At 36.2% G+C, this 24,057-nt stretch overlaps 1 protein-coding gene across 4 annotated transcripts in view; it reads left to right on the forward strand.

Annotated features, from left to right (window-relative positions):
• The window catches only part of CENPC (centromere protein C), an 80,295-nt gene that overhangs the window by 42,275 nt on the left and 13,963 nt on the right, over nt 1-24,057 (forward strand). For 3 of the 4 annotated variants that reach the window (XR_015250423.1, XM_086704918.1, XM_086704920.1), the window contains exons 11-14: nt 4,525-4,668; nt 7,286-7,368; nt 12,841-12,900; nt 18,569-18,673. Coding sequence is in view for 3 of the 4 variants with exons in the window: in XM_086704918.1 (XP_086561044.1) it covers nt 4,525-4,668; nt 7,286-7,368; nt 12,841-12,900; nt 18,569-18,673 (392 nt within the window). In the remaining variant the exon portion in view is untranslated. The remainder of the gene's footprint in view (nt 1-4,524; nt 4,669-7,285; nt 7,369-12,840; nt 12,901-18,568; nt 18,674-24,057) is intronic. The other variant, XM_086704919.1, reaches the window with a different exon arrangement.

Here is a 24,057-nt window from a genome sequence, read left to right on the forward strand (position 1 = left end):
AAGAGTGAAAGTGTGACCTCCTGGCCGATTTGGATGCCTTTCATTTCTTTGTGTTGTCTGATTGCAGAGGCTAAGACTTCCAATACTATGTTGAATAACAGTGGTGAGAGTGGACATCCCTGTCTTGTTCCTGACCTTAGAGGGAAAGCTCTCAGCTTTTCCCCATTGAGGATGATATTAGTGTTGGGTTGTTCATATATGGCTTTTATGATCTCGAGGTACGATCCTTCTATCCCTAGTTTCTTGAGGGTTTTTATCAAGAAAGAATGCTGTATTTTGTCAAATGCCTTCTCTGCATCTATTGAGAGGATCATGTGTTTCTTGTCCTTTCTTTTATTGATGTGATGAATCACATTTTGCAGATATTGAACGAGCCCTGCATCCCAGGTATAAATCCCACTTGGTCGTGGTGAATAACCTTTTTAATGTATTGCTGGATCCTGTTGGCTAATATCTTGTTGAGAATTTTTGCATCCATGTACATCAGGGAAATTGGTCTATAGTTTTCCTTTTTAGTGGGGTCTCTGTCTGGTTTTGGACTCAAGGTAATGCTGGCTTCATAGAAAGAGTTTGGAAGTTTTCCTTCCATTTCTGTGTTTTAGGTCAGCTTCAAGAGAATAGGTATTAACTCTTCCTTAAATGTTTGGTAGATTTCCCCTGGAAAGCCATCTGGCCCTGGACTCTTGTTTTGGGGAAGGTTTTTGATTACTAATTCGATTTCTTTACTGGTTATAGGTCTGTTCAAATTTTCTGTTACTTCTTGTTTCAGTTTTGGTAGTGTATATGTTTCTAGGAATTTGTCCATTTCTTCCATATTGCCCATTTTATTGGCATATAATTGCTCATAATATACTCTTACTATTGTTTTTATTTCTGCTGTATTAGTTGTGAACTCTCCTCTTTCATTCTTGATTTTATTTATTTGGGTCCTTTCCTTTTTCTTTTTGATCAAACTGGCTAGTGGTTTATCAATTTTGTTAATTCTTTCAAAGAACCAGGTTCTGGTTTCATTGATCTATTCTGTTTTTTTGGTTTCGATAGCATTAATTTCTGCTCTAATCTTTATTATTTCATGTGTTCTGCTGGTTTTGGGTTTTATTTGCTGTTCTTTTTCCAGCTCTTTAAGGTGTTAGGTTAGGGTGTGTATCTAAGATCTTTCTCTCTTCTGTAGGAAGGCCTGGATTGCTATGTACTTCCCTCTTATGACTGCCTGTGCTGCGTCCCAGAGGTTTTGGGGTGTTCGTTTTCATTGGCTTCCATATACTTTTTAATTTCCTCTTTAACTTCTTGGTTGGTCCATTCATTCTTTAGTAGGATGTTCTTTAGTGTCCAAGTATTTGTTACCTTTCCAAATTTTTCCTTGTGGTTGATTTTGAGTTTCATAGCGTTGTGGTCTGAAAATATGCATGGTATGATCTCGATCTTTTTGTACTTGCTGAGGGCTGATTTGTGTCCCAGTATATGGTCTATTCTGGAGAACATTCCATGTGCACTGGAAAAGAATGTATATTCTGCTGCTTTAGGATGAAATGTTCTGAATATATCTGTTAAGTCCATCTTGTCCAGTGTGTCATTCAAAGCCATTGTTTCCTTGTTGATTTTTTGATTGGATGATCTGTCCATTGCTCTGAGTGGGGTGTTGAAGTCTCCTATTATGGTATTACTATCATTGAGTTTCTTTATGTTTGTGATTAATTGGTTTGTATATTTGGATGCCTCCACTTTTGGCACATAAATTTTTATGATTATTAGGTCTTCTTGGTGGATGGACCCCTTAATTTTGATAGAATGCCCTTCTGCACCTCTTGATACAGTCTTTATTTTAAAGTCTAGATTGTCTGATATAAGTATGGCTACTCCGGCTTTCTTTTGTTGACCATTAGCATGATCGATGGTTCTCCATCTTTACTTTCAATCTGAAAGTGTCTTTAGGTCTAAAGTGAGTCTCTTATAAACAGCATATAGATGGATCTTGTTTTCTTATCTATTCTGTTACCCTGTGTCTTTGGATTGGAGCATTGAGTCCATTGACCTTTAGAGTGAGTACTGAAAGATACGAATTTATTGCCATTATGATGCTTGTAGAGTTGGAGTTTCTGGTGGTGTTATCTGGTCCTTTCTAATCTTTGTTGCTTTGTCCCCTCAGAGAGTCCCCGTTAAAATTTCTTGCAGGGCTGGTTTAGTGGTCACAAACTCCTTTAATTTTTGTTGTCTGGGAAACTTTTTATCTCTCCTTGTGTTTTGAATGACAGCCTTGCTGGATAAAGAATTCTTGGCTGCATATTTTTCCGATTCAGCACGTTGAATATATCCTGCCACTCCTTTGTGGCCTGCCAAGTTTCTATGGATAGGTCTGCTGCAAGGTAGGGACTTTTTTTCCCTTGGTGCTTTCATGATTCTCTCCTTGCCTGAGTATTTTGTGAATTTGACTATGATATGCCTTTTTGATGGTCAGTTTTTGTTGAATCTAATGGGAGTCCTCTGTGCTTCCTGGATTTTGACGTCTGTGTCTTTCCCCAGGTTAGGAAAGTTTTCCGCTATGATTTGCTCATACAACCCTTCTACCTCTATTTCTCTCTCTTCCTCTTCTGGGACCCCTATGATTCTGATGTTGTTCCTTTTTAATGAGTCACTGAATTCTCTGATTCTTAATCGTAGTCTTTTGCCTTAATCCACCTCCTTTTTTCTGCTTCATTATTCTGAATGGAATTGCTTTTTAAATTTTATTTTTGGATGTTCATTGCAAGTGTATAGAGATACCTTTGGTTTTTTGTTTTTTGTTTTTTGTTTTTTATTTATTTATTTTGAGAGAGTGAGAGAGCGTGCACCAGCAGGGGAGGGGCAGAGAAAGAAAGAATCCCAAGTAGGCCCTGCGCTCTGAGCTGGAGCATAGAGCATGGGGCTTGATCTCTCGAACTGTGAGATTGTGACCTGAGCCAAAACCAAGAGTCAGGAGTACAACCGACTGAACCACCCAGGTGCCCCTACAATTGGTTTTTGTATTTGACTTGTATCTGCAACCTTTATGAAGTCATTTATTAGTTTTGATAGCTTTTTAGTGGATTTTGTGAGATATTGTGAGTACAGAAATCATGTCATTTGTTAATAGTTTGACCTGTTCCTTTCCTGTATTTTATTTATTTTATACTGCCTAATTGCTCTGGCTAATACAGGTGGCAATAGCAGATTTCCTTGTCTGGTTCCTAAATCTTAGGGGGCAAGCATCCAGTCTTTATGTTGCTAGCTGTAAGTTTTTCAGCTACCCTTTATCAAGTTGAGGCAGTTCCTTCTAGTCCTACTTTGTTGAGTATTTTTATCATAAAAACGTGTTGGATTTTGTTAAATGCTTTTTTTTTTTTGATCTATTGAGATGATGCTGTAATTTTTATTATTATTGATATGATGTTTTTCGTTAATTGGTTTTCAGATGTTAGACCAAACTGCATCTGTGGTGTAAATCCCATTTGGTCATGATGTATGTATAATTACATTTATACATACATGTCTCTAGATTTGCTACAGTCTCTAGATTTGCTCTGCCAGTATGTTGTTGAGTTGTTTGGTCTGCACTTTTCTTGTGATGTCTATCTAGTTTTGGTATCAAGATAATACTGACTTCATAAAGTGATTTAAGAAGTTCTCTTCTGTTTTTTGAAAGAGTTTGTGAAGAATTCATATTCTTTGAATGACTGGTAGAATTCAGCAGTAAAACCATTTGGGCCTTTATTTCTGGGTAGTTTTTGATTACTGATTCATTCTCTTGTTATAGGTCTTTTCAGATTATTTCTTCTTGACTTAGTTTTGGTAATCGTATGTCTTTAGGAATTTATTCTATCTTGGTTATCTAATTTATTGACATATAATTGTTCATAGTATTCTCTTAATATTTTTTCTAACTCTATGATAGGACTTGTAGAGAGAGTAGAATCTTCAGAAGTAAACCATCAAATCTCAAAAGTTTGCATGCTCTTTAGTTATGTTTATGCAAATTATATTTTCTCACATATGGTAAGAATAGGGTGGTAGACTGAGTGAGAAACAAAACATAGGACTTAGAAGAGAAATGTGAGAGAAGAGAAATTATGCAGTCTGGGAATAGTATATCTTCTTTACATATAATTAGCTAGTAGCTGTTAAAGAATCCCTCTGAACACACTACTGTTCCTCAGTAGGCTGACTAGGGCTGTCAAAGAAAACAATTTAAGTTGTTTGTGGATTTTCAAAAAAACCATGGTAGATTAAATGTGTAATATATATCATATGCTGCCCGTAGGTAATGTCTCTGGGTGTCCTCCTGTCATTACTTCCATCTTAGGCCTGGTCTGTACCATTTCCTTTATCAGAATTTTTCTTTGCAGGTCCTAGAAACATATTTTCTTCCTAGGCTAGTTATAAGTCCTAGGACCTGAATAGGTTTATCTGATATTTGTTACAACCAATATTATATTATCTACTTATTGTATGTTTCTGGAAGGAATGTTTTATGGAGAAATGTAAACAATTTTTCACTTTACATATTCACAGAGGTACAAGAAGCCCAAAGGATCAAGATAGTATGACTGCACAAAATGTTCATCCGAAGTCTCAGGTCAAGGGATTTACATGCAAGACACTAGCAGAGTCTAACTTGGATTGTGGAGAGCCTAAGACTTCAGTTTTGGAAAGAAGGTATGCATGTTTTCTAAGGATAATTGGATTTACTTAGTATATTGGTTACTCTTTGCTGTGTAACAGATTACCCCCACTTTTATTAGTGGTTTGCAAAACATTTATTGTTTCCTAGTTCCTGTGGCCCAGAAGTCTGGGAGAAGAGCCTTAGCTGAATAGTTCTCTCTTAGGGATTCTTATGAGATGTAGCATTCAAAATATCTGTCAGGTTTGCAGTCCTTTGAAGGCTTGATTGTAATGAAGGATCTTACAAGGTAGTTTGCTCCCATGGTTGTTAACTATAGGCCTTCCTTGTCATGTGGCCCTCTCCATGGGGCTGTTCAATATGGCAGCTGGCTTCCAATCAAGCAAGTGATCCAAGAGAAAGTGTGACCATGATGAAAGTCATAGTGCCTTTTAATGACCTAGTCTCTGGAGTTGCACACTTTCACTTCCACTTTATTCTGTTTGTTAGAAACAAGTCATTAAATTCAGACCACATTCAAGGAAAAGGGGAAAACTCTCTCTCTTAAAAAACAAGTATTGGGGCGCCTGGGTGGCTCAGTCAGTTGGGTGACCGACTTTGGCTCAGGTCATGATCTCGCAGTCTGTGAATTCGAGCCCCGCATCGGGCTCTGTGCTGACAGCTCAGAGCCTGGAGCCTGTTTCATATTCTGTGTCTCCGTCTCTCTCTGACCCTCCCCCCTTCATGCTCTCTCTCTGTCTCAAAAATAAATAAACATTAAAAAAAAAAAACAAAAAAACAAGTATTTAAGAATTTGTGGGTTTGTGTTTAAAACAAGCACACTCCATGAACAAACCAAATTAACCTACTCTTATAATATCTGAAATCATATACCCTTTTTTAAAATGAAGGAATGGTAAATTATAACAGATTCTCAAGACTTTTCAGGGATGGCTGAGATTTCTTTACCATTTGATGGGTTATGACTACTATGCCTATCCTGTGTTCATAATAGAGGCAAGGAATCTCAGACAGGGATAAGCTGAATCATTTCTGAGCAATTTTTAAATTTAAATATTTTAAATTCCACTTGTTTTTGGCTTTTTTTTAAATGAAAATAAGCTGTTTGATTTTTTTTTAACAGAATTTAGCAGTATTTATTTATGAGAAAAGACACATTTGAAAATGACATAAAATTTAATCAGATCAGTATTAACAGAGGAAGTTCTGCAATTGATTTTGTTAATGAACACTGTCTTGGAACCTAATTAAGAAAAAAAATTTCCCCCTAAACAATTCCATTCTCCTAGTCACTAAATATATACTCCAAAAGTATATGTGATTTTCATTTTTATATTATATTTTATTTTATTTTATTTATTTTTTAAATTTTTTTGTCTTTTTTTTATTAACTTGTTTTTTATTTTTTTAATTTACATCCAAATTAGTTAGCATATAGTGCAGCAATGATTCCAGGAGTAGATTTTTTTAGTGCCCCTTACCCGTTTAGCCCATCCCCTCCCGTAACCCTCATTTTGTTCTCCATATTTATGAGTCTCTTCTGTTTTGTCCCCCTCCCTGTTTTTATATTATTTTTGTTTCCCTTTCCTTATGTTCATCTGTTTTGTCTCTTAAAGTCCTCATATGAGTGAAGTCATATATTTGTCTTTCTCTGACTAATTTTGCTTAGCATGATATCCTCCAGTTCCATCCATGTAGTTGCAAATGGCAAGATTTCATTCTTTTTGATTGCCGAGTAATACTCCATTGTATATATATATACCACATCTTCTTTATCCATTCATCCATCGATGGACATTTGGGCTCTTTCCATACTTTGGCTATTGTTGATAGTGCTGCTATAAACATGGGGGTGCATGTGTCCCTTCGCAACAGCACACCTGTATCCCGTGGGTAAATGCCTAGTAGTTCAGTTGTTGGGTCGCAGGGTAGTTCTATTTTTAGTTTTTTAAGGAACCTCCATACTGTTTTCCAGAGTGGCTGCACCAGCTTGCATTCCATAAGCTGATTGATTTCTAATTTTACTTTTTAAAATTTGATTTTTATCAAGAGGTGTTGAGTTGACTAAAAATTTATTAATTGATCCATGAGTTTATTTTTATTTATTTATTTACTTATTTATTTATTTTAATGTGGCTGCTAGAAAATTTTATTTATTTATTTATTTAATATAATTTATTATCAGGTTGGCTAACATACAGTGTATACAGTGTGCTCTTGGTTTTGGGGGTAGATTCCCATGATTCCATCGTTTACATACAACATCCAGTGCTCATCCCAACCAGTGCCCTCCTCAATGCCTATCACCCATTTTCCCCTCTCCCCTGGGTCCCCCCCATCAACCCTCAGTTTGTTCTCTGTATTTAAGAGTCTCTTATGGTTTATCTCCCTTCCTCTCTGTTTGTAACTATTACATGAGTTAGTTTAAAAGGTTATAAAATTCAGTATTTATCCTGACAGTTACAGGATTAAATTATAGATTCTTTGTTTTATGCAGCATGTAAGTATATTCTTGGTGACCTATAAATCACTGTTGGTTTTATAAGAAAGGAACGTTTGGCAGTTTTAGGAGAAAAATGTCCATTAAGGCAGATAACTAGATATGTGTATTATAAAGGCACAAATTTTATGGTTTACTTTTTTATGTTAAAGTGGACCTTTCAGGCTCAAGAATTATTTATCATCTGAAAAGAGTAATTCTGATGTGGATGATAAGGAATTTCAGGAAAGTTCAGGTAAGTTATTATTTATTGTCTACTCTCTTGATATTTATGGCTTTATGCATACAGAGTACGGTGTGCCATATTTTATTTAAATTATCACCAATGGCAAATGTGTATTGAGTACTTACTTTTTAAGAGCCTTACTATATGTTTAGAGATTTGTAAGACCTTACACCTAGGTGATAGAGGGAGGGAGAAAAAGAGAAAGAATGACACAATGACAGTCCTTTCTTTGAGGTAGAACATAATGAAATAATTGATACTTAAAATATCTGTTCTAATATTTAAAAATGTTAAGCTGATAAGGGTATAAATGAAGCAAGATCAGCCATGTATTGATTACTGAAGCTGTATAGTGGGTGTATCAGTTTCATTATACCATTTTTTCTTTTTTTGAATGTGTTTGAAACTTTCCATAATAAAGTTTTTAAAATGCCTGTTAATAATTTTGTAATATTTTATGCTTCTAAAGAATGTATGCTTGAAATATAATCTGTTATACTATTTTTCCTTTCCTAATTCACTTAATTCTTTTTCTTTTTAATTTCCTTTTCAAATGCTAGAAAGGTGGAATTTTTTTTAAAAGATTGTATTTTTAAGTAATCTCTATACCCAATGTGGGACTTAAACCTACAACCTCTAGTTCAAGAGATGCTCTGCCACCTGAGACAGCCAGGCACCCTCTTTCTTTTTCCTTTTAAATAGTTTTTTTTCTCCCTGTGTTTAGATTTATTTTATTATTTTTCTCCTCTAAGTTGAATGCTTTCTGTATTTATTTTTCTACTTTTTATTTTATAAAAAATAAAAAACAGTGAATTTTCCTAAGTTTAGTTTTGGCTTAATTTTATTTGTCGTGTTCTTATTGTAGTGGCTTAATTTCAAATGTCATGTTCTTATTGTAGTACACCCCAAATTGCAGTGATTTTTCTTTGACCCAGGAGTTTTTTTTTTTAAGAATATATTAGTCGGGGCGCCTGGGTGGTGCAGTCGGTTGAGCGCCCGACTTCAGCCAGGTCACGATCTCGCGGTCCGTGAGTTCGAGCCCCGCGTCGGGCTCTGGGCTGATGGCTCAGAGCCTGGAGCCTGTTTCCGATTCTGTGTCTCCCTCTCTCTCTGCCCCTCCCCCGTTCATGCTCTGTCTCTCTCTGTCCCAAAAATAAAATAAATGTTGAAAAAAAAAAAAAAAAAAAGAATATATTAGTCAAGAGGTTGGTCTTCAGAGCCAGGAACCTACAGTTGAATTCAGCTCAGGTTGAGCTGAATTTTATATTACTTACTATGCTATCTTGAGTAAAAAAATTTCAGTGTTAATAACTCAGCCTTCTTATCTGTAAAATGGTGATATCATTTCCAATCCCATAGCTTTCTTGTTTAGTTTAATATCTGGTCTATATTAAATACATAATGTTGGCTGTTATTCTAAAATGTTTTGTTCTTTGTTAATAATTTCTAGTTTCATTTCATTATTCTAGGGAACTTTGACTTTTATTATTTATTCTTTGAATTTATTAAGGTTTTCTTTGCATTCTCTATAGTATGCTTAGAACACATAAAATTCATGAAAGAATTTTATAGTTCTCTCATGGGTACTTGAAAAAGAAGAGAATATTACTTTTTTGTGTATACATGTATGGATTTACAAATATATATCTTTTTATTTTGTTAATAATGTAAGTATGTGTAAATTTTTGAATATATTTTGACTACAGAAATCTTAAATATTTACATAATCTGTAAAAATATCTGGGAAAATATTAATATGGGTAAATATTATGGGACACTTACTATGTATTCTTTTAGGGGCTAGGGATGTGGTAGAGAACCAAACTGACAAAAACTACTGTCTACCTGGAGCTTACTTTCTGGAGTACCAGGAAAGAAGCAATAAAAAAGATAGCAAAACTTAATGATTTGTTGGATGTTGAGAGTAGAAAAATAAAACAGATTTTTGGGTGGGATATGGTGGTTACATTTTTAGGTAGATGAGCAGAAAAGGCCTCACTGAGGAAATGATCATTTGAGCAAAATATGAAAAAGATGAGAAAGCAGAGAATGCAGCTGTATGAGGAAATAATGCCCCAGGTAGAGGGAAGATGTTCTGATGCGGTAATGAGTCTGGTGGTGAATACCAAGGAGATTGGGTAAATCAGAGTAAGAGAGGGAGAGTAGTAGGAGATGATGTCACAGAGACAACGAGAATGAAAGATCACATAGGATGTTAAAGGCTATTTTAAGGATTTTTGGCTACTCTTAAGAGAGATGGAGGCATTGGGAGGTTTTGAGCAGAGGAGAGACATGACGGTCCTATAAACAGAATTACTGTGTCTGCTGTGTTAGGGAGGGACTCGTGAGTTTGAGGGGCTCATGTAAAGTTGGAAGCAGGGAGACTGGTTGGTGAGACATTCATAATCTCAATGATAGGTTGCTTAGACTAGGGTGATGGCAGTGAAAGGTGGAGAGCAGTAGTAGGATTTTGAATATTTTTGTAGATAGAATCAACAGGATTTCCTGATGGATGGGGCTATGGGAAGAGAGAGATGTCAGGGACATCTTTAAGGCTTTTGGCCTGAGCACCTGAAAGAATGGTGTTGTCACTACTTGATTTGGAGACTACTAGGGAAGGAGCAGATTTGGGGGACAAGAACAGGATCTTAGAATTGAACATGTTACGTTAGGTGTTATTTTGATCCTTTATAGACTTGCTTGTGATTTTTGAAATCTGCTGAGGGCTGCTAGAGTTGAAGTAAAGTGTTTCCACTGTAGTTGTATGCTTTTTTTCCTCCATCTGTTTCCTGCAGTGTTTGCTCTATACATTTCACTGCTGTTGCTGAGCATATAAGCCTTTATATGGAATGTACCTGCTTTGGTCAGATTTATCATCTTGATCCTGTTACAATGCTTTTACCTTGTAGTCTGTTTTGTCTAATAGTAACATTGTGACCCTTGCTTTCTTTTGGTTTGTTCTTACATTTTTGTTCATACTTTTACTTAACCTTTACTACAGAACTAAAATAAAGTGGTTTAGAAACAGTACATGATTGAATTTTTAACTTTCTCTGTCAGTATTTTTTCTTTTAATAAATGTTTAACACATTTGTACCTGCTGTGAGAACAGATAGACTTCTTCTTTATAAGGTTGGTAGGCATGCTCATATATGCTAAGAAGAACTCAGGAATTTATTTTTTTTTACAACCAGTTGAAGAGTAAAAATAACCTTGAATCATAATCTATTTTCCTTTAAACTAGCTGGCTATTGGTCTTTGTCTTCACGATAGCTGATGTGTGAGTAGAAATTTAAAGGCAGACTTATTTCTTGTTTTCTTTGTAGGAAACCTTGTTTTCCTCAAACTCCATGCTTATTAGGTTTCTTTCTTTTTTTAAACTTTTACTTTTTTGTATTTTTAATTAATTAATTAATTTTTAAAATTTACCTCCAAGTTAGCATATACTGCAACAATGATTTCAGGAGTAGATGCCCTTAATGCCCCTTACCCATATAGGCCATCCCCCTTCCCACAATGCCTCCAGTAACCCTGTTTGTTCTCCATATTTAAGAGTCTCTTATGTTTTGTAGCCCTCCCTGTTTTTATATTATTTTTGCTTCCCTTTCCTTATGTTCATCTGTTTTGTATCGTAAAGTCCTCATGTGAGTGAAGTCATACGATATTTGTCTTTCTTTGACTAATTTCGCTTACAATAATACCATCCAGTTCCATCCATGTAGTTGCAAATGGCAAGATTTCATTCTTTTTGATTGCTGAGTAATACTCCATTGATATATATACCACCTCTTCTTTATCCAGTCATCTGTCAGTGGACATTTGGGCTCTTTCCATACTTTGGCTATTGTTGATAGTGCTGCTATAAACATGGGGGTGCATGTGTCCCTTTGAAACAGCACACCTGTATCCCATGGATAAATACCTAGTAGTGCAATTGCTGAGTCGTAGGGTAGTTCTATTTTTAGAATAGAACTTTTAGAATAGAATTTTTAGAATTTTAGAACATCTGTTGTTGCCTGAGTTGTTAATGTTAGCCATTCTGACTGGTGTGAGGTGGTATCTCATCGTGGTTTTGATTTGTATTTCCCTGACGATGAGTGATGTTGAGCGTTTTTTCATGTGTCAGTTGGCCATCTGGATGTGTTCCTTGGAGAAGTGTCTATTCATGTCTTTTCAGGCACTGCTACTTTGATTTCCATAGCTCTCTATAGATATGCCTGTTCTGGACAGGGAAATTAGATTTTATGCTCACTAAAGTTTCTTCTAAGCCAGCAATTTTATGAAGTATCTAATTCAGTCATTTTTAACCATCTTTTGCTATCATGGACTTATTTGAAAATATAATGAAAGCTTAGACTTACTTTTCAGGAAATATATATGACATGTAAAATTGTATCAAAAATTTTAGATCATTAATGGGCATTAAGTGTTCCAGTTACATGTTGCTGCATAATAAACACCTAAAACTTAGTGGCTTAAAATAGTAATTGATTTATCTCTCATGGTTCTGTGGGTTTATTTGGCTTAGTTAGGCAGTTCTCTCTTGGGCCATGTCATGCATTCATAGTTAAATGCAAACTGCTGTGGCTGGAGTCATTCATTTGAAAGCTAAACTGAGTTGGAAGTCCAGGGTGAGTTTTTCACTTATATATATAGCACTTAGCTGGGGTGGCTGGAACAGGGTGGGTGGGGGCTGACCAAGTATATCTTTTTTCCTCCACATGGCCTTTCCATGTGGTTAGCTTGGGTTTCCTCACAGCATGGCAGTCTTGGAGTGGTCAGATGTCATATATGGTGTCCGCCTTTTTCCATAATGAAGTTCCAAGAGACCCAGGTGAAACCTGCTATCTTCTTAGGACTTAGCCTTTGAAGTACCAGAATGTCATTTCTTACGTGTTCTGTTAGTCAAGCAAGTCACAGGTTAGCAGAGATTCAAAGAAAAGGGCATTGGACTCTGCCTCTTGATAAACAACAGCATTTATGTATAGGAAGACAAAGAATTGATGGCAGCTATATTTGGATGCTATTTATAACACTAAAGTTGAAAACTCTGACCTAATTGGAGCACTGATAATTTAGTATACTTGCACTATTTTAGAAATTCGGAGATCATGCGTTACATTATTAGCATATTAATTGTTCATTATTACACCCTGCATTTTTATCTACCAAGTAGCTTATTTCACCTGAAGTCCAGAAGCCATGAAGCCTGCTTTTCTGTTATTTTTAACTATTAGGCTCCTTAGACATACACATTATAGCAAAATCTAGAGAAATGTTTTATTAGTCTTTATTCCTTGGCAGTAGAAAGTAAAAGAAGTAATAAAATGTATTGTCAGGTTAAAATTTCTTTAATAAGGATTGATTTAATCGATTGATTTAATTAATATTTATTTAATATTGAAATTGACCAACTAATACACTTTAATTCAACATGGAATTAACAGTCTTATTCATGATATTATCATTTGCATTTTGCAGGTGACTCAGGAGTAAAAATATCTAGAGTACTATCAGTGAATAAAATACATCACAAGTTAGGTAAGATTATTTCTTTTAATATCTTCATATTATAAAATCTCTGTTACTAAGTAGGACTTAATTTTTCTGAAGCAGGGGGAAGTATTTGGATTAATTGACAGATAAATTAAAACCAAGTGTTTAGTTTTCATGAATTTTACAATAACTCATCTCCGGCCAATGATTTTCTTTATTGTTCACTTAATAAATCCTTTATCCCTCTCACTCTTTTTCACATAGTAATAGTAGGAAGCATGATTTCACCTAGGCTAAAAGCTAGGGCAGAGAATCTGTAAAATAGAATTGCTAGGTAGATGACATCCCTGACAACTCCTGTTTTTATCCAGTTGACTTGTAAACAAAGCAGTAACTGGAATAAATAAGTAGGCAAAGATGGGAGCTGAGGAACCCATGGAGAGGTCATGGAGGATTAAAACTCTGTGTTTCCCAAAGAGATATTTGCCAGTCAAGATTCATGGGACCTCTCAACTTTGTAGGATTGGAGTGCCCTTGTATGTTTCTCTCTGTGCTTGAGGTTGGGAGTGCCCCTGCACTTGTACCTGAAGAGAACCACTCACTGGAAGAGAAACTTCCTTGGATTGCTTCAACCACAAACTCACATCTTGTCAGTATTTTGGGCCCAATGAAGAGAGACTCTTAGTGCTTAATGCTTGTCTTGAAGTGGATTGCTAACTAGTCAAGAGTAGGCAAAAAGAAATAAAAATGTTCCTCAGCAGGGGCTTTATCAACTAAAGAGAGGAAAATCAAGCATTATGCCTAAAAACAGTAGTCAGCTACTGGTGAGCTAGAATTTTTGCAGTAGATAGATAACAATTTTAACAATAAAAGAAAGATTCATTTACAGCATAGAAAACTTTCTGGTATTGAAAAACCCTATTTTTTCAATTTAAAAAGTTGGTAGATGAAGTGAAAATAAAGATGGTCACTGTTACTGAGAGCTGAATTAGTAGCTGGTGTTGACATGGAAGAAATTCCTCAGAGACGAAATATAGAAAGATGGAAATCATGAGGGGAAAAAAGGTATGCAATGGAAATAACATGGAGACAGTTGAGAAAACTTGCAAAGCATAGGATTTACAGAAAAGAGAAACAGATGGAGGAGAGAGAATTACAAGTAATATGTTAAAGAAAACCCCTGGATTAAAGATTGGCTCCTATCTGTAATTTGAATGAGTTTGCCAACTTTTAGTCAAAATCCTTCAAAAAGATATACTTCTAGTCATCAGTGAATAAAATTCCTAAATTTCAAGAATATAGGGAAGCTTTTAGAATGAAAAGGTTACAGATAAAGGAGAAAAAATGACTAGCACTGCTTATCTGTGTAACATTGGAAGAATAAAATAACATCTGTAGCCTAGAGATGTATTATAATCCAATAATGTTATATCTGGCCAACATATTTTTCTTACTGATAAGTGAATTTACTTTGCAGATAATGCAAAGATTGAGTTTACTCTAAATCCTCCAGGCAGAATACTCATGTGAGGTATTCTAAACAAGTAGATAAATCAGAATGGAGTCCAAAGAGAGGAAACAGTGATGAGGAATAGTTCTTGTAATATATGTGGTTAAATTTAAATAATGTGTATTCGTTTTCTGTTGGTATGTACTAAATTACCATAAATTTAGTGGCTTAGACAACACACATTTATTTATTATCCATATTTTCTGTGGGTCAGAAGCCCAGGCACAGATTAGCTGGGTCCTCTGTTCAAGGGTCTCACGGGCTGCAATCTGAAGTATCATCCTGGGCTGTGGTGTCATCTGAGGTCCTCTTCAAAGCTAATGTGGTTGTTAGCATTCAGTTCCCTGAAATTATGGGACGGAGGTACCTGTTTTCTTGCTAGCTGTCAGCCATGGGCCATTACTTTCAGCTTCTAAAGGGTACTTGCAGTTCCTTGCCACATGACCCTTTCCAGAGGCCCCTTCACAGTGTGGCACCTTGGTTCTTCAGAGCCAGCAAGGAAGAATTTCTCTCTGCTTCTGCTAGATGGTGTCTTAAATGTATAATATCCTATATATTGTCATATATGTGTGTGTGTGTGTGTGTGTGTATAAAATCATGATGTAATCACAGGATTATATATTGTTACTATTACTATCGCCATACTCCCGAAATGAGAAGAAAGTCACAGTTCACACATGTATCTTAGGGGAGAGGATTATTATACAAGTATGTGAATCATTGCTGATTACTTTGGGGTGTGACTAGTAACTAATGCTAATGTGAATGGGGATTTATAAGTGCTAAATAATGATTTTTGTAATAGTACCTTGAAATCCAGACTATATTAATAAAACTTAGTATGGTAGGGAAGAGAGTAGTGGCAGAAGAGTGGTATAAAAAGTAGTCTAGGGGCGCCTGGGTGGCTCAGTCTGTTGAGCGTCCGGCTTCGGCTCAGATCATGATCTCGTGATTTGTGAGTTCGAGCCCCGCATCGGGCTCTGTGCTGATGGCTTGGAGCCTGCTTCGGATTCTATGTCTCCATCTCCCTAGCCCTCCCCCACTCACGCTCTGTCTGTCTCAAAAATAAATAAACATAAAAAAAAATTAAAAAAAATAAAAGTAGTCTAAAAGTTTTATTTTACTGAATGAGAAAAAGGAGAGGAGAGTGTATCTTGGTAAGGGTTATATAATGTTTTAAGTATAATCATGGAGAAATGAGAGTTTGACTTTTGAGTGTCAGGAATGGGAAGGTGACCAATATTAGAGTGAAAAATCACAGTAGAACTTTGAAATGACCAAGGGAAGAGAGGAAAAAGAAATGGGCATTTGTTGGAACCAATAAAAATGAGAAAGAAGAAGCACTGATATAACTAGTAAGTGTAAAGTAAGATGGAAGGAATAAAAGGAAATATGTTAGTTGTTATACTAAATAAGTGTAAATGGATTGAATTCCTCTTATGTAGGGACTCTCAGATTTGGTTGAATAGTACAAATTGACTTATGTGTTTATAAGAAACACTTAACACAGGTTTTAAAATAAAAGATTGTCAAAAAATTAAGCGGGCTAGTGTAAATATAAAGAAAATAGTGTAATTTTAGTATTAGGCAAAGTGGAATTTAAGGTTAAAATACAAGTGCTGAACAGAATAAAGAAGGCCATTAGTGATAAAATAAAGCATTAATGAAATAGAAAAATCACAAACTCTTATGTACCAAACAACCTACCAACTAAAATGTATAAAGAAAAAAAGAAAAAGCAAGATTTTTATTTAAACAGTACAGTTAGACTGGGAAATTTTAATAAACTACTTTCAGAATTGGAAATTTCTAACAAACAGTAAGTAAGAGCATAGGGATTTAATTATATAGCCAATAAAGTGAGTTTAGTATATAGAACTTTGCATTGTTCAGATAAAATGAGTGGATTTATGTATACAAACATGCACACATAACTACCTCGATTTACAGATTTCCTACTGTGGAGCATTTAGATGGTGTTCAAACTGGTTTTTGTTTTCTAACTATGAATAGTACTACCATGAACATTCTTGACTATCTAGCTTTGCCCATTAAAAAAAAAAAAAAAAAAGTAATAGAAGTTTGGCTGAGTTGGAAGAGCATGTGACTCTTGATCTCGAGGTCATGAGTTTGAGCCCCGTGTTGGGTGTAATGAATGAATGAATGAAAAAAACAGTAATAGTTACTGTTTAATGAATTGCTATATATCAGGCATTTTACAGCATTATATTAATTTATATCTCACAAAACTCCATGAGGTGGGTTCTATTATTTATCCTTATTAGACAGATGGAAAAAACTACAGAGGTTGAATGACTTTAGCTTCTGTGATATTTCACAACTGGTTCATGGTATAGTTAGTATGTAAGTTTGACTCCAAAACTTAGCTCTTGAGAATTCGGAAGAAATACTTCTAACAGAAAGCCAGATAGATGGTTATGATAAACTGTAACAACCAAAGTATTTTAAAAGTTGTAATGATTATTTATAAGAGTTTCAGTTTATTGATACTGCTTTTTTTTTTCTGCTGCTTTTAAAAAATATTTGTTTATTTATTTAGTTTCGGTTAATGTATAGTGATACGTGTATATATATATATATATATATTTAAGTTTATTTATTTTTGAGAGAGAGAGTGCACAAGCAGGAGAGGGACAGAGAGAGAGAGAGAGAGAGAGAGGGAGACACAGAATCAGAAGCAGGCTCCAGGCTCTGAGCTGTCAGCACAGAACCTGATGCGGGGCTTGAACCCACGAATCACGAGATCTTGACTTGAGCTGAAGTCGGACATTTAACCAACTGAGCCACCCAGGTGCCCCAGGTGGATTGTTCCTTTTTATTTCCTTTAGATTTTTTTTTTTTTTTTTTTTTGGTGTGGTTTATCTTGCTCTTTCGTTTGCAACATATTTTTCTGTCTCCTTATTTTGTCTAATGTTCTATTTGTTTCTCTGAATTAGAACAGCTTCCTCTCTTGGTCTTGAAGAAGTGGACTTGTGTAGGAATATCACCTGTATAGACTGTGTGTGCTTGGCAGCTTTGCCTGGCCAGCTGGAGCCAGAGTGAGCATGGGCTGGGGGTTCTGGGGCATTTCATGTCGAGGCTGCCCCGGTGGGATGGCTTGGACCTGGACTGTGCTTGGGCTGGGGTCACCTTGGCATGATGGCTGGAGCTGGAGCAAGGGTAGGATGGAGGGGGTCCCTGGGTGCTTCATGCCAGCACTGTCTTGGTTGGATGGCTGGAGCTAGGGTGCAGGGATGGGGTGCTATGCTGTGAGGATAGCTGGAGCTAGCTAGGGTCCTGGGGCTGTCTAGCAACCCTAGCAGACTAGCTAGAGCACCCAAATTCTGATCCCATCTGTGTTATCAAGGTAGAAGAACATAAGCAATGGTGCTTGCCAGCACCTCTGATCTGGAGAGAGTTCTGGCAGCTCCACCACTTTTTGGCAGATGCTGTAGGGTTAGTAAATGAATTTCCTTCAGTTTGGGTCCAGTACCCTTTAAACCACTGTTTTGTTTGTTTTATATTGTTTTGTATTGTTTTGTTTTCTTTTGTTTTTGTGCCTCAGGGCAGGTGAATCTGCATTTCTCAGTGACATCCATTCCTTTTGCAGGTCACAGTATCAGGGTAGGGTTTCTGATGTTACCGTGTGTTGTCTCTCCTTTCTCTCTGTGTCCCTCTGTCCTTTGTTGAGCAGAACCTGTTCAGTCAGCTCTCAGTTCTTCAGGAGGAATCGCTCTATATCTAGGTGTGGGTTCAGTGTGTCCATGAGAATGGGAATTGAGGGTCTTCCCTATGTTGGAGGGCCTCCACCATTTTGGGCCACCTCTAGCTTTGGCTCTTATTGTGAATATTTTTGCAAACTCCTTTTCTATAAATTAAATTCTGAATCAAAGATTATTATAATAGTTATTGCTAATTTATCCTCAATCTGTTTACATTTCCACCTACAGTGTATTTATTTCTGTGCCTCTTTATCCTCATTCACTCTGAGTGTTAAGTTTTTTAATCTTTGCCAATTTTTTAGTTTATTGTTACATTGGCATTTCTTTAATTACTAACACAAATATATTGTAAAATTTTGTTTTTTCTATTGGTTTGTCTAGAAACATTAGTGTTCTATAGAGTAATATCAATTTTTCCACACAAAGTACCATACAACTAAACATTTATATGTATACATTTTTGTTTAATATTTTTTTACAGTATTGCCTTCCAACACACCAGATGTTCGCAGGACCAAGAGAACACGATTGAAACCTTTGGAATATTGGCGAGGAGAGCGAATAGATTATCATGGAAGGCCATCAGGTAAATTCCAATTGACACTTTAATATCTGACAATAAAAAATAATGAGGATAGCCACAGTTTATTTATATATATTACGTTTCAAGCACTATCTTAATATTAGATTACCTCATTTTATCATCATCCTTCAAAAATGAGTCAAGCAAGAATAGATTCAAGTACAAATTTGTCTGATTACTATAGAGATGCTTTTCTTTTTCTCTCTTTGGTAGCAGTTTGAGGTGAATGTGTGGCTTTATAGAGTTTTATTATTCCATACTATTAAACAGGGTTTTTAAATGCATAAAATGAGTCACTAGATCAGAATATGAGAAAATTATGACTGGCAGATATTATTTCCCTTTACTGTTCTCATCCCACTTTCTTATCATATTTCTCTTCATAATGTAGAGAGTGGGCAAGGAAGTACAATGAGTGTTCTCTAAAAGTTATTTCCTTTCTGTGATGGGTAAATGTAAGTCAATGAGCTAAGCTTGCATGTGGATTATTATAAATATTTCATTGCTGGCCTTTGTGTTCTTTGTTTTTTATTTATTTGTTTATTTTAAATATAGTTTATTGTCAAATTGGCTAACATATAGTATGTACAGTGTGCTCTTGCTTTTTGGGGTAGATTTCTTTTTTGTGGTTCATCACTTACATACAACATCCAGTGCTAATCCCAACAAGTGCCCTCCTCGATGTCCATCATCCATTTTACCCTCTCCCCCACTCTCCCATCAACCCTCAGATTGTTCTCTGTATTTAAGAGTCTCTTAAAGTTTGTCTCCTTAGTCTCTGTTTGTAACTATGTTTTTTCCCCTTCCCTTCCCCCATGGTCTCCTGTTAAGTTTCTCAAGTTCCACATATGAGTAGAAAACATATAATATCTTTCTCTGACTGATTTACTTCACTTAGCATAACACCTTCCAGTTCCATCCATGTTGCTGCAAATGGCATAATTTCATTCTTTCTCATTGCTAAGTAGTATTCCATTGTATATATAAACCACATCTTCTTTATCCATTCATCAGTTGATGGACATTTAGGCTGTTTCCATAATTTGCCTTTGTTGAAAGTGTTGCTATAAACAGTGGGTTACAAGTGCCCCTGTGCATCAGCACTCCTGTCCTTTGGGTAAATTCCTAGTAGTGCTATTGCTGGGTCGTAGAGTAGTTCTGTTTTTAATTTTTTGAGGAACCTCCACACTGTTTTCCAGAGGGACTGTACCAGTTTGCATTCCTACCAACAGTGCAAGAGGGTTCCCATTTCTCCATATCCCGCCAGCATCTGTTGTTTCCTGAGTTGTTCATTTTAGCCACTCTGACTGGTGTGAGGTGGTGACATTGAGCATCTTTTCATGTGTCTGTTAGCCATCTGGATATCTTCTTCGGAAAAGTGTGTATTCATGTATTCTGCCTATTTCTTCACTGGATTATTTGCTTTTCAGGTGTTGAGTTTGTAAGTTCTTTATAGATTTTGGATACTGACTCTTTCTCCAATATGTCATTTGCAAATATCTTTTCCCATTTCATCAGTTGCCTTTTAGTTTTGTTGATTATTTCCTTTGCAGTGCAGAAACTTTTTATCTTGATGTGGTCCCAGTAGTTCATTTTGCTTTTAATTCCCTTACCTTTGGAGATGTGTTGAGCAAGAAACTGCTGTGGCTGAGGTCAAAAGAGGTTGTTGCTTGCTTTCTCCTCTAGGGTTTTGGTGGTTTCCTGTCTCACATTTAGGTCTTTCATCCATTTTGAGTTTATTTTTGTGTATGGTATAAGAAAGTGGTCTAGTTTCATTCTTCTGCATGTTGCTGTCCAGTTCTCCCAATACCATTTGCTAAAGAGATGTCTTTTTTTCCATTGGATACTCTTTCCTGCTTTGTCAAAGATTAGTTGGCCATACATTTGTGGGTCTAATTCTGGGTTTTTATTCTATTCCATTGGTCTGTGTGTGTGTTTTTGTGTCAATACCATGCTGTCTTGATGATTACAGCTTTGTAGTAGAGACTAAAGTCTGGAATTGTGATGCTTTGGTTTTCTTTTTCAATATTATTTTGGCTCTTCGGGATCTTTTGTAGTTCCAGACAAATTTTAGGATTGTTTGTTCTAGCTTTGAGAAGAATGCCGGTACAATTTTGATTGGGATTGCATTGAATGTGTAGATAGCTTTGGGTAGATAGACTTTTAAAAAAAAAATTTTTTTTTTAACGTTTTATTTATTTTTGAGACAGAGAGAGACAGAGCATGAGCAGGGGAGGGTCAGAGAGAGAGGGAGACACAGAATCCGAAACAGACTCCAGGCTCTGAGCTGTCAGCCCAGAGCCTGATGCAGGGTTCGAACTCACGGACCGCGAGATCATGACCTGAGCCAAAGTTGGATGCCCAACTGACTGAGCCACCCAGGCGCCCCTAGGATAGACATTTTAACAATATTTGTTCTTCTAATCAATCCATGAGCATGGAATGTTTTTCCATTTCTTTGTGTTCTCTTCAATTCCCTTTATAAATTTTCTATAGTTTTCAACATACAGATCTTTTATGTCTTTGGATAGGTTTATTCCTAGGTATTTTATGGTTCTTGGTACAATTATAAATGGGATCATTTCTTGATTTCTCTTTCTGATATTTTATTATTGGTGTATAGAAATGCAACTGATTTCTGTACATTGATGTTATATCCTGCGACTTTGCTAAATTTATGTATCAGTTCTAGTAGCCTTTTGGTGAAGTCTTGCGGGTTTTCCATGCAGAGTATCATGTTGTCTGGGAAAAGTGAAAGTTTGACTTCTTTGCCAGTTTTGATGCCTTTTATTTCATTTTGTTGTCTGATTGCTGATGCTAAGACTTCCAACACGATGTTAAACAAGAGTGGTGGGAGTGGACATCCCTGTCATGTTCTTGATTTCAGGGGGAAAGCTCTTAGTTTTTTTTCCATCGAGGATGATATTAGCTGTGGTGGGCTTTTCATATATGACTTTTATGATGCTTAGGTATGTTCCTTCTATCCCAACGTTCTTGAGGGTTTTTATTAAAAAAGATGCTGAATTTTGTCAGATGCTTTTTCTGCGTCGATTGACAGGATCATATGGTTCTTATCCTTTATTTTATTAATGTGATGTATCACATTGATTGATTTGCGAATATTGAACCAGCCCTGCAGTCCAGGAATGAATCCCACTTGATCATGGTGAATGATTCTTTTTATGTGCTGTTGAATTTGATTTACTAATATCTTGTTGAGAATTTTTGCATTCATGTCCATCAGGGATATTGGCCTGTAATTTCTTTTTTGTGGGGTCTCTGTCTGGTTTGGGAATCAAGGTAATGCTGGCTTCATAGAATGAGTTCAGAAGCTTTCCTTCCTTTTCTATTTTTTGGAACAGCTTGAGAAGGATAGGTATTAACTGTGCTCTAAAAGTCTCATAGATCCCCAGGGAAGTCTTCTGGTCCTGGACTCTTATTTGTTGGGAGATTTTTGATAACTGATTCAATTTCTTTGCTGATTATGGGTCTGTTCAAGTTTTCTATTTCTTCCTGTTCGAGTTTTAGAAGTGTGTGGGTGCTTAGGAATTTGTCCATTTCTTCCAGGTTGTCCAGTTTGTTGGCATATAATTTTTCATAGTATTTCCTGATAATTGCTTGTATTTCTGTGAGATTGGTTGTGGTAAGTCGATTTTCATTTGTGATTTTATCTATTTGGATCCTCTCTCTTTTCTTTTTGAGACGTCTGGCTAGGGATTTATCAATTTTGTTTATTTTTTCAAAAAAACCAACTCTTGGTTTCATTGATCTGCTCTACAGTTTTTGTTTTTTTTTTTTTTTTTTGATTCTATATTGTTTATTTCTGCTCTGATCTTTATTATTTCTCTTCTTCTGCTGGGTTTGAGGTGTCTTTGCTACTCTGCTTCTATTTCCTTTTGGTGTGCTGTTAGATTTTGTATTTGGGATTTTTCTTGTTTCTTGAGATCGGCCTGGATTGCAATGTATTTTCCTCTCAGGACTGCCTTCACTGCATCCCAAAGCGTTTGGATTGTTGTATTTTCATTTTTGTTTGTTTCCATATATTTTTTAATTTCTTCTCTAATTGCCTGGTTGACCCATTCATTCTTTAGTAGGGTGGTCTTTAACCTCCATGCTTTTGGAGGTTTTCCAGACTTTTTCCTGTGGTTGATTTCAAGTTTCATAGCATTGTGGTCTGAAAGTGTGCATGGTGTGATTTCAATTCTTGTATACTTATGAAGGGCTGTTTTGTGACCCAGTATGTGATCTATCTTGGAGAATGTTCCATGTACACTCAAGAAGAAAGTATATTCTGTTGCTTTGGGATGCAGAGTTCTAAATCTGTCAAGTCCATCTGATCCAATGTCTCATTCAGGGCCCTTGTTTCTTTATTGATCCTGTGTCTAGATGATCTAGCCAGTGTTGTAAGTGGAGTATTAAAGTCCCCTGCAATTACCACATTCTTATCAATAAGGTTGCTTATGTTTGTCATTAATTGTTTTATATATTTGGAGGCTCCCATATTCAGCGCATAGATATTTATAATTGTTAGCTCTTCCTGCTGGATAGACCCTGTGATTATTATATAATGCCCTTCTTCATCTCTTGTTACAGCCTTTAAAGTCTAGTTTGTCTGATATAAGTATGGCTACTCCAGCTTTCTTTTGACTTCCAGTAGCATGATAGATAGTTCTCCATCCCCTCACTTTCAATCTGAAGGTGTCCTCAGGTCTAAAATGAGTCTCTTGTAGACAGCAAATAGATGGGTCTTATGTTTTTATCCATTCTGATACCCTGTGTCTTTTGGTTGGAGCATTGAATCCATTTACATTCAGTGTTATTATTGAAAGGTATGGGTTTAGAGTCATTGTGATGTGTGTAGGTTTCATGCTTCTAGTGATGTCTCTGGTACTTTGTGGTCCTTGCAACATTTCACTCACAGAATCCCCCTTAGGATCTATTGTAGGCCTGGTTTAGTGGTGATGAATTCCTTTAGTTTTTGTTTGTTTGGGAAGACCTTTATCTCTCCTTCTATTATTCTGACAGACTTGCCGGATAAAGGATTCTCAGCTGCAATATTTTTTCTGTTCGTCACATTGAAGATTTCCTGCCATTCCTTTCTGGCCTGCCAAGTTTCAGTAGATAGGTCTGCCACTAGTCTTATGGGTCTCCCTTTGTAAGTTACATCCTGTTTATCCCTAGCTGCTTTCAGAATTTTCTCTTTATCCCTGTATTTTGCCAGTTCCACTATGGTATGTCATGCAGAAGATTGATTCAAGTCACGTCTGAAGGGAGTTCTCTATGCCTCTTGGATTTCAATTTCTCTTTCCTTCCCCTGATCAGGGAAGTTCTCAGCTATGATTTGTTCAAGTACACCTTCAGCCCCTTTCTCTCTCTTCTTCTTCTGG

The sequence above is a fragment of the Puma concolor genome, chromosome B1, assembly GCF_028749965.1.
Source record: "Puma concolor isolate L17-30 chromosome B1, mPumCon1.1.hap2, whole genome shotgun sequence".
Taxonomy (NCBI): Eukaryota; Metazoa; Chordata; class Mammalia; order Carnivora; family Felidae; genus Puma; species Puma concolor.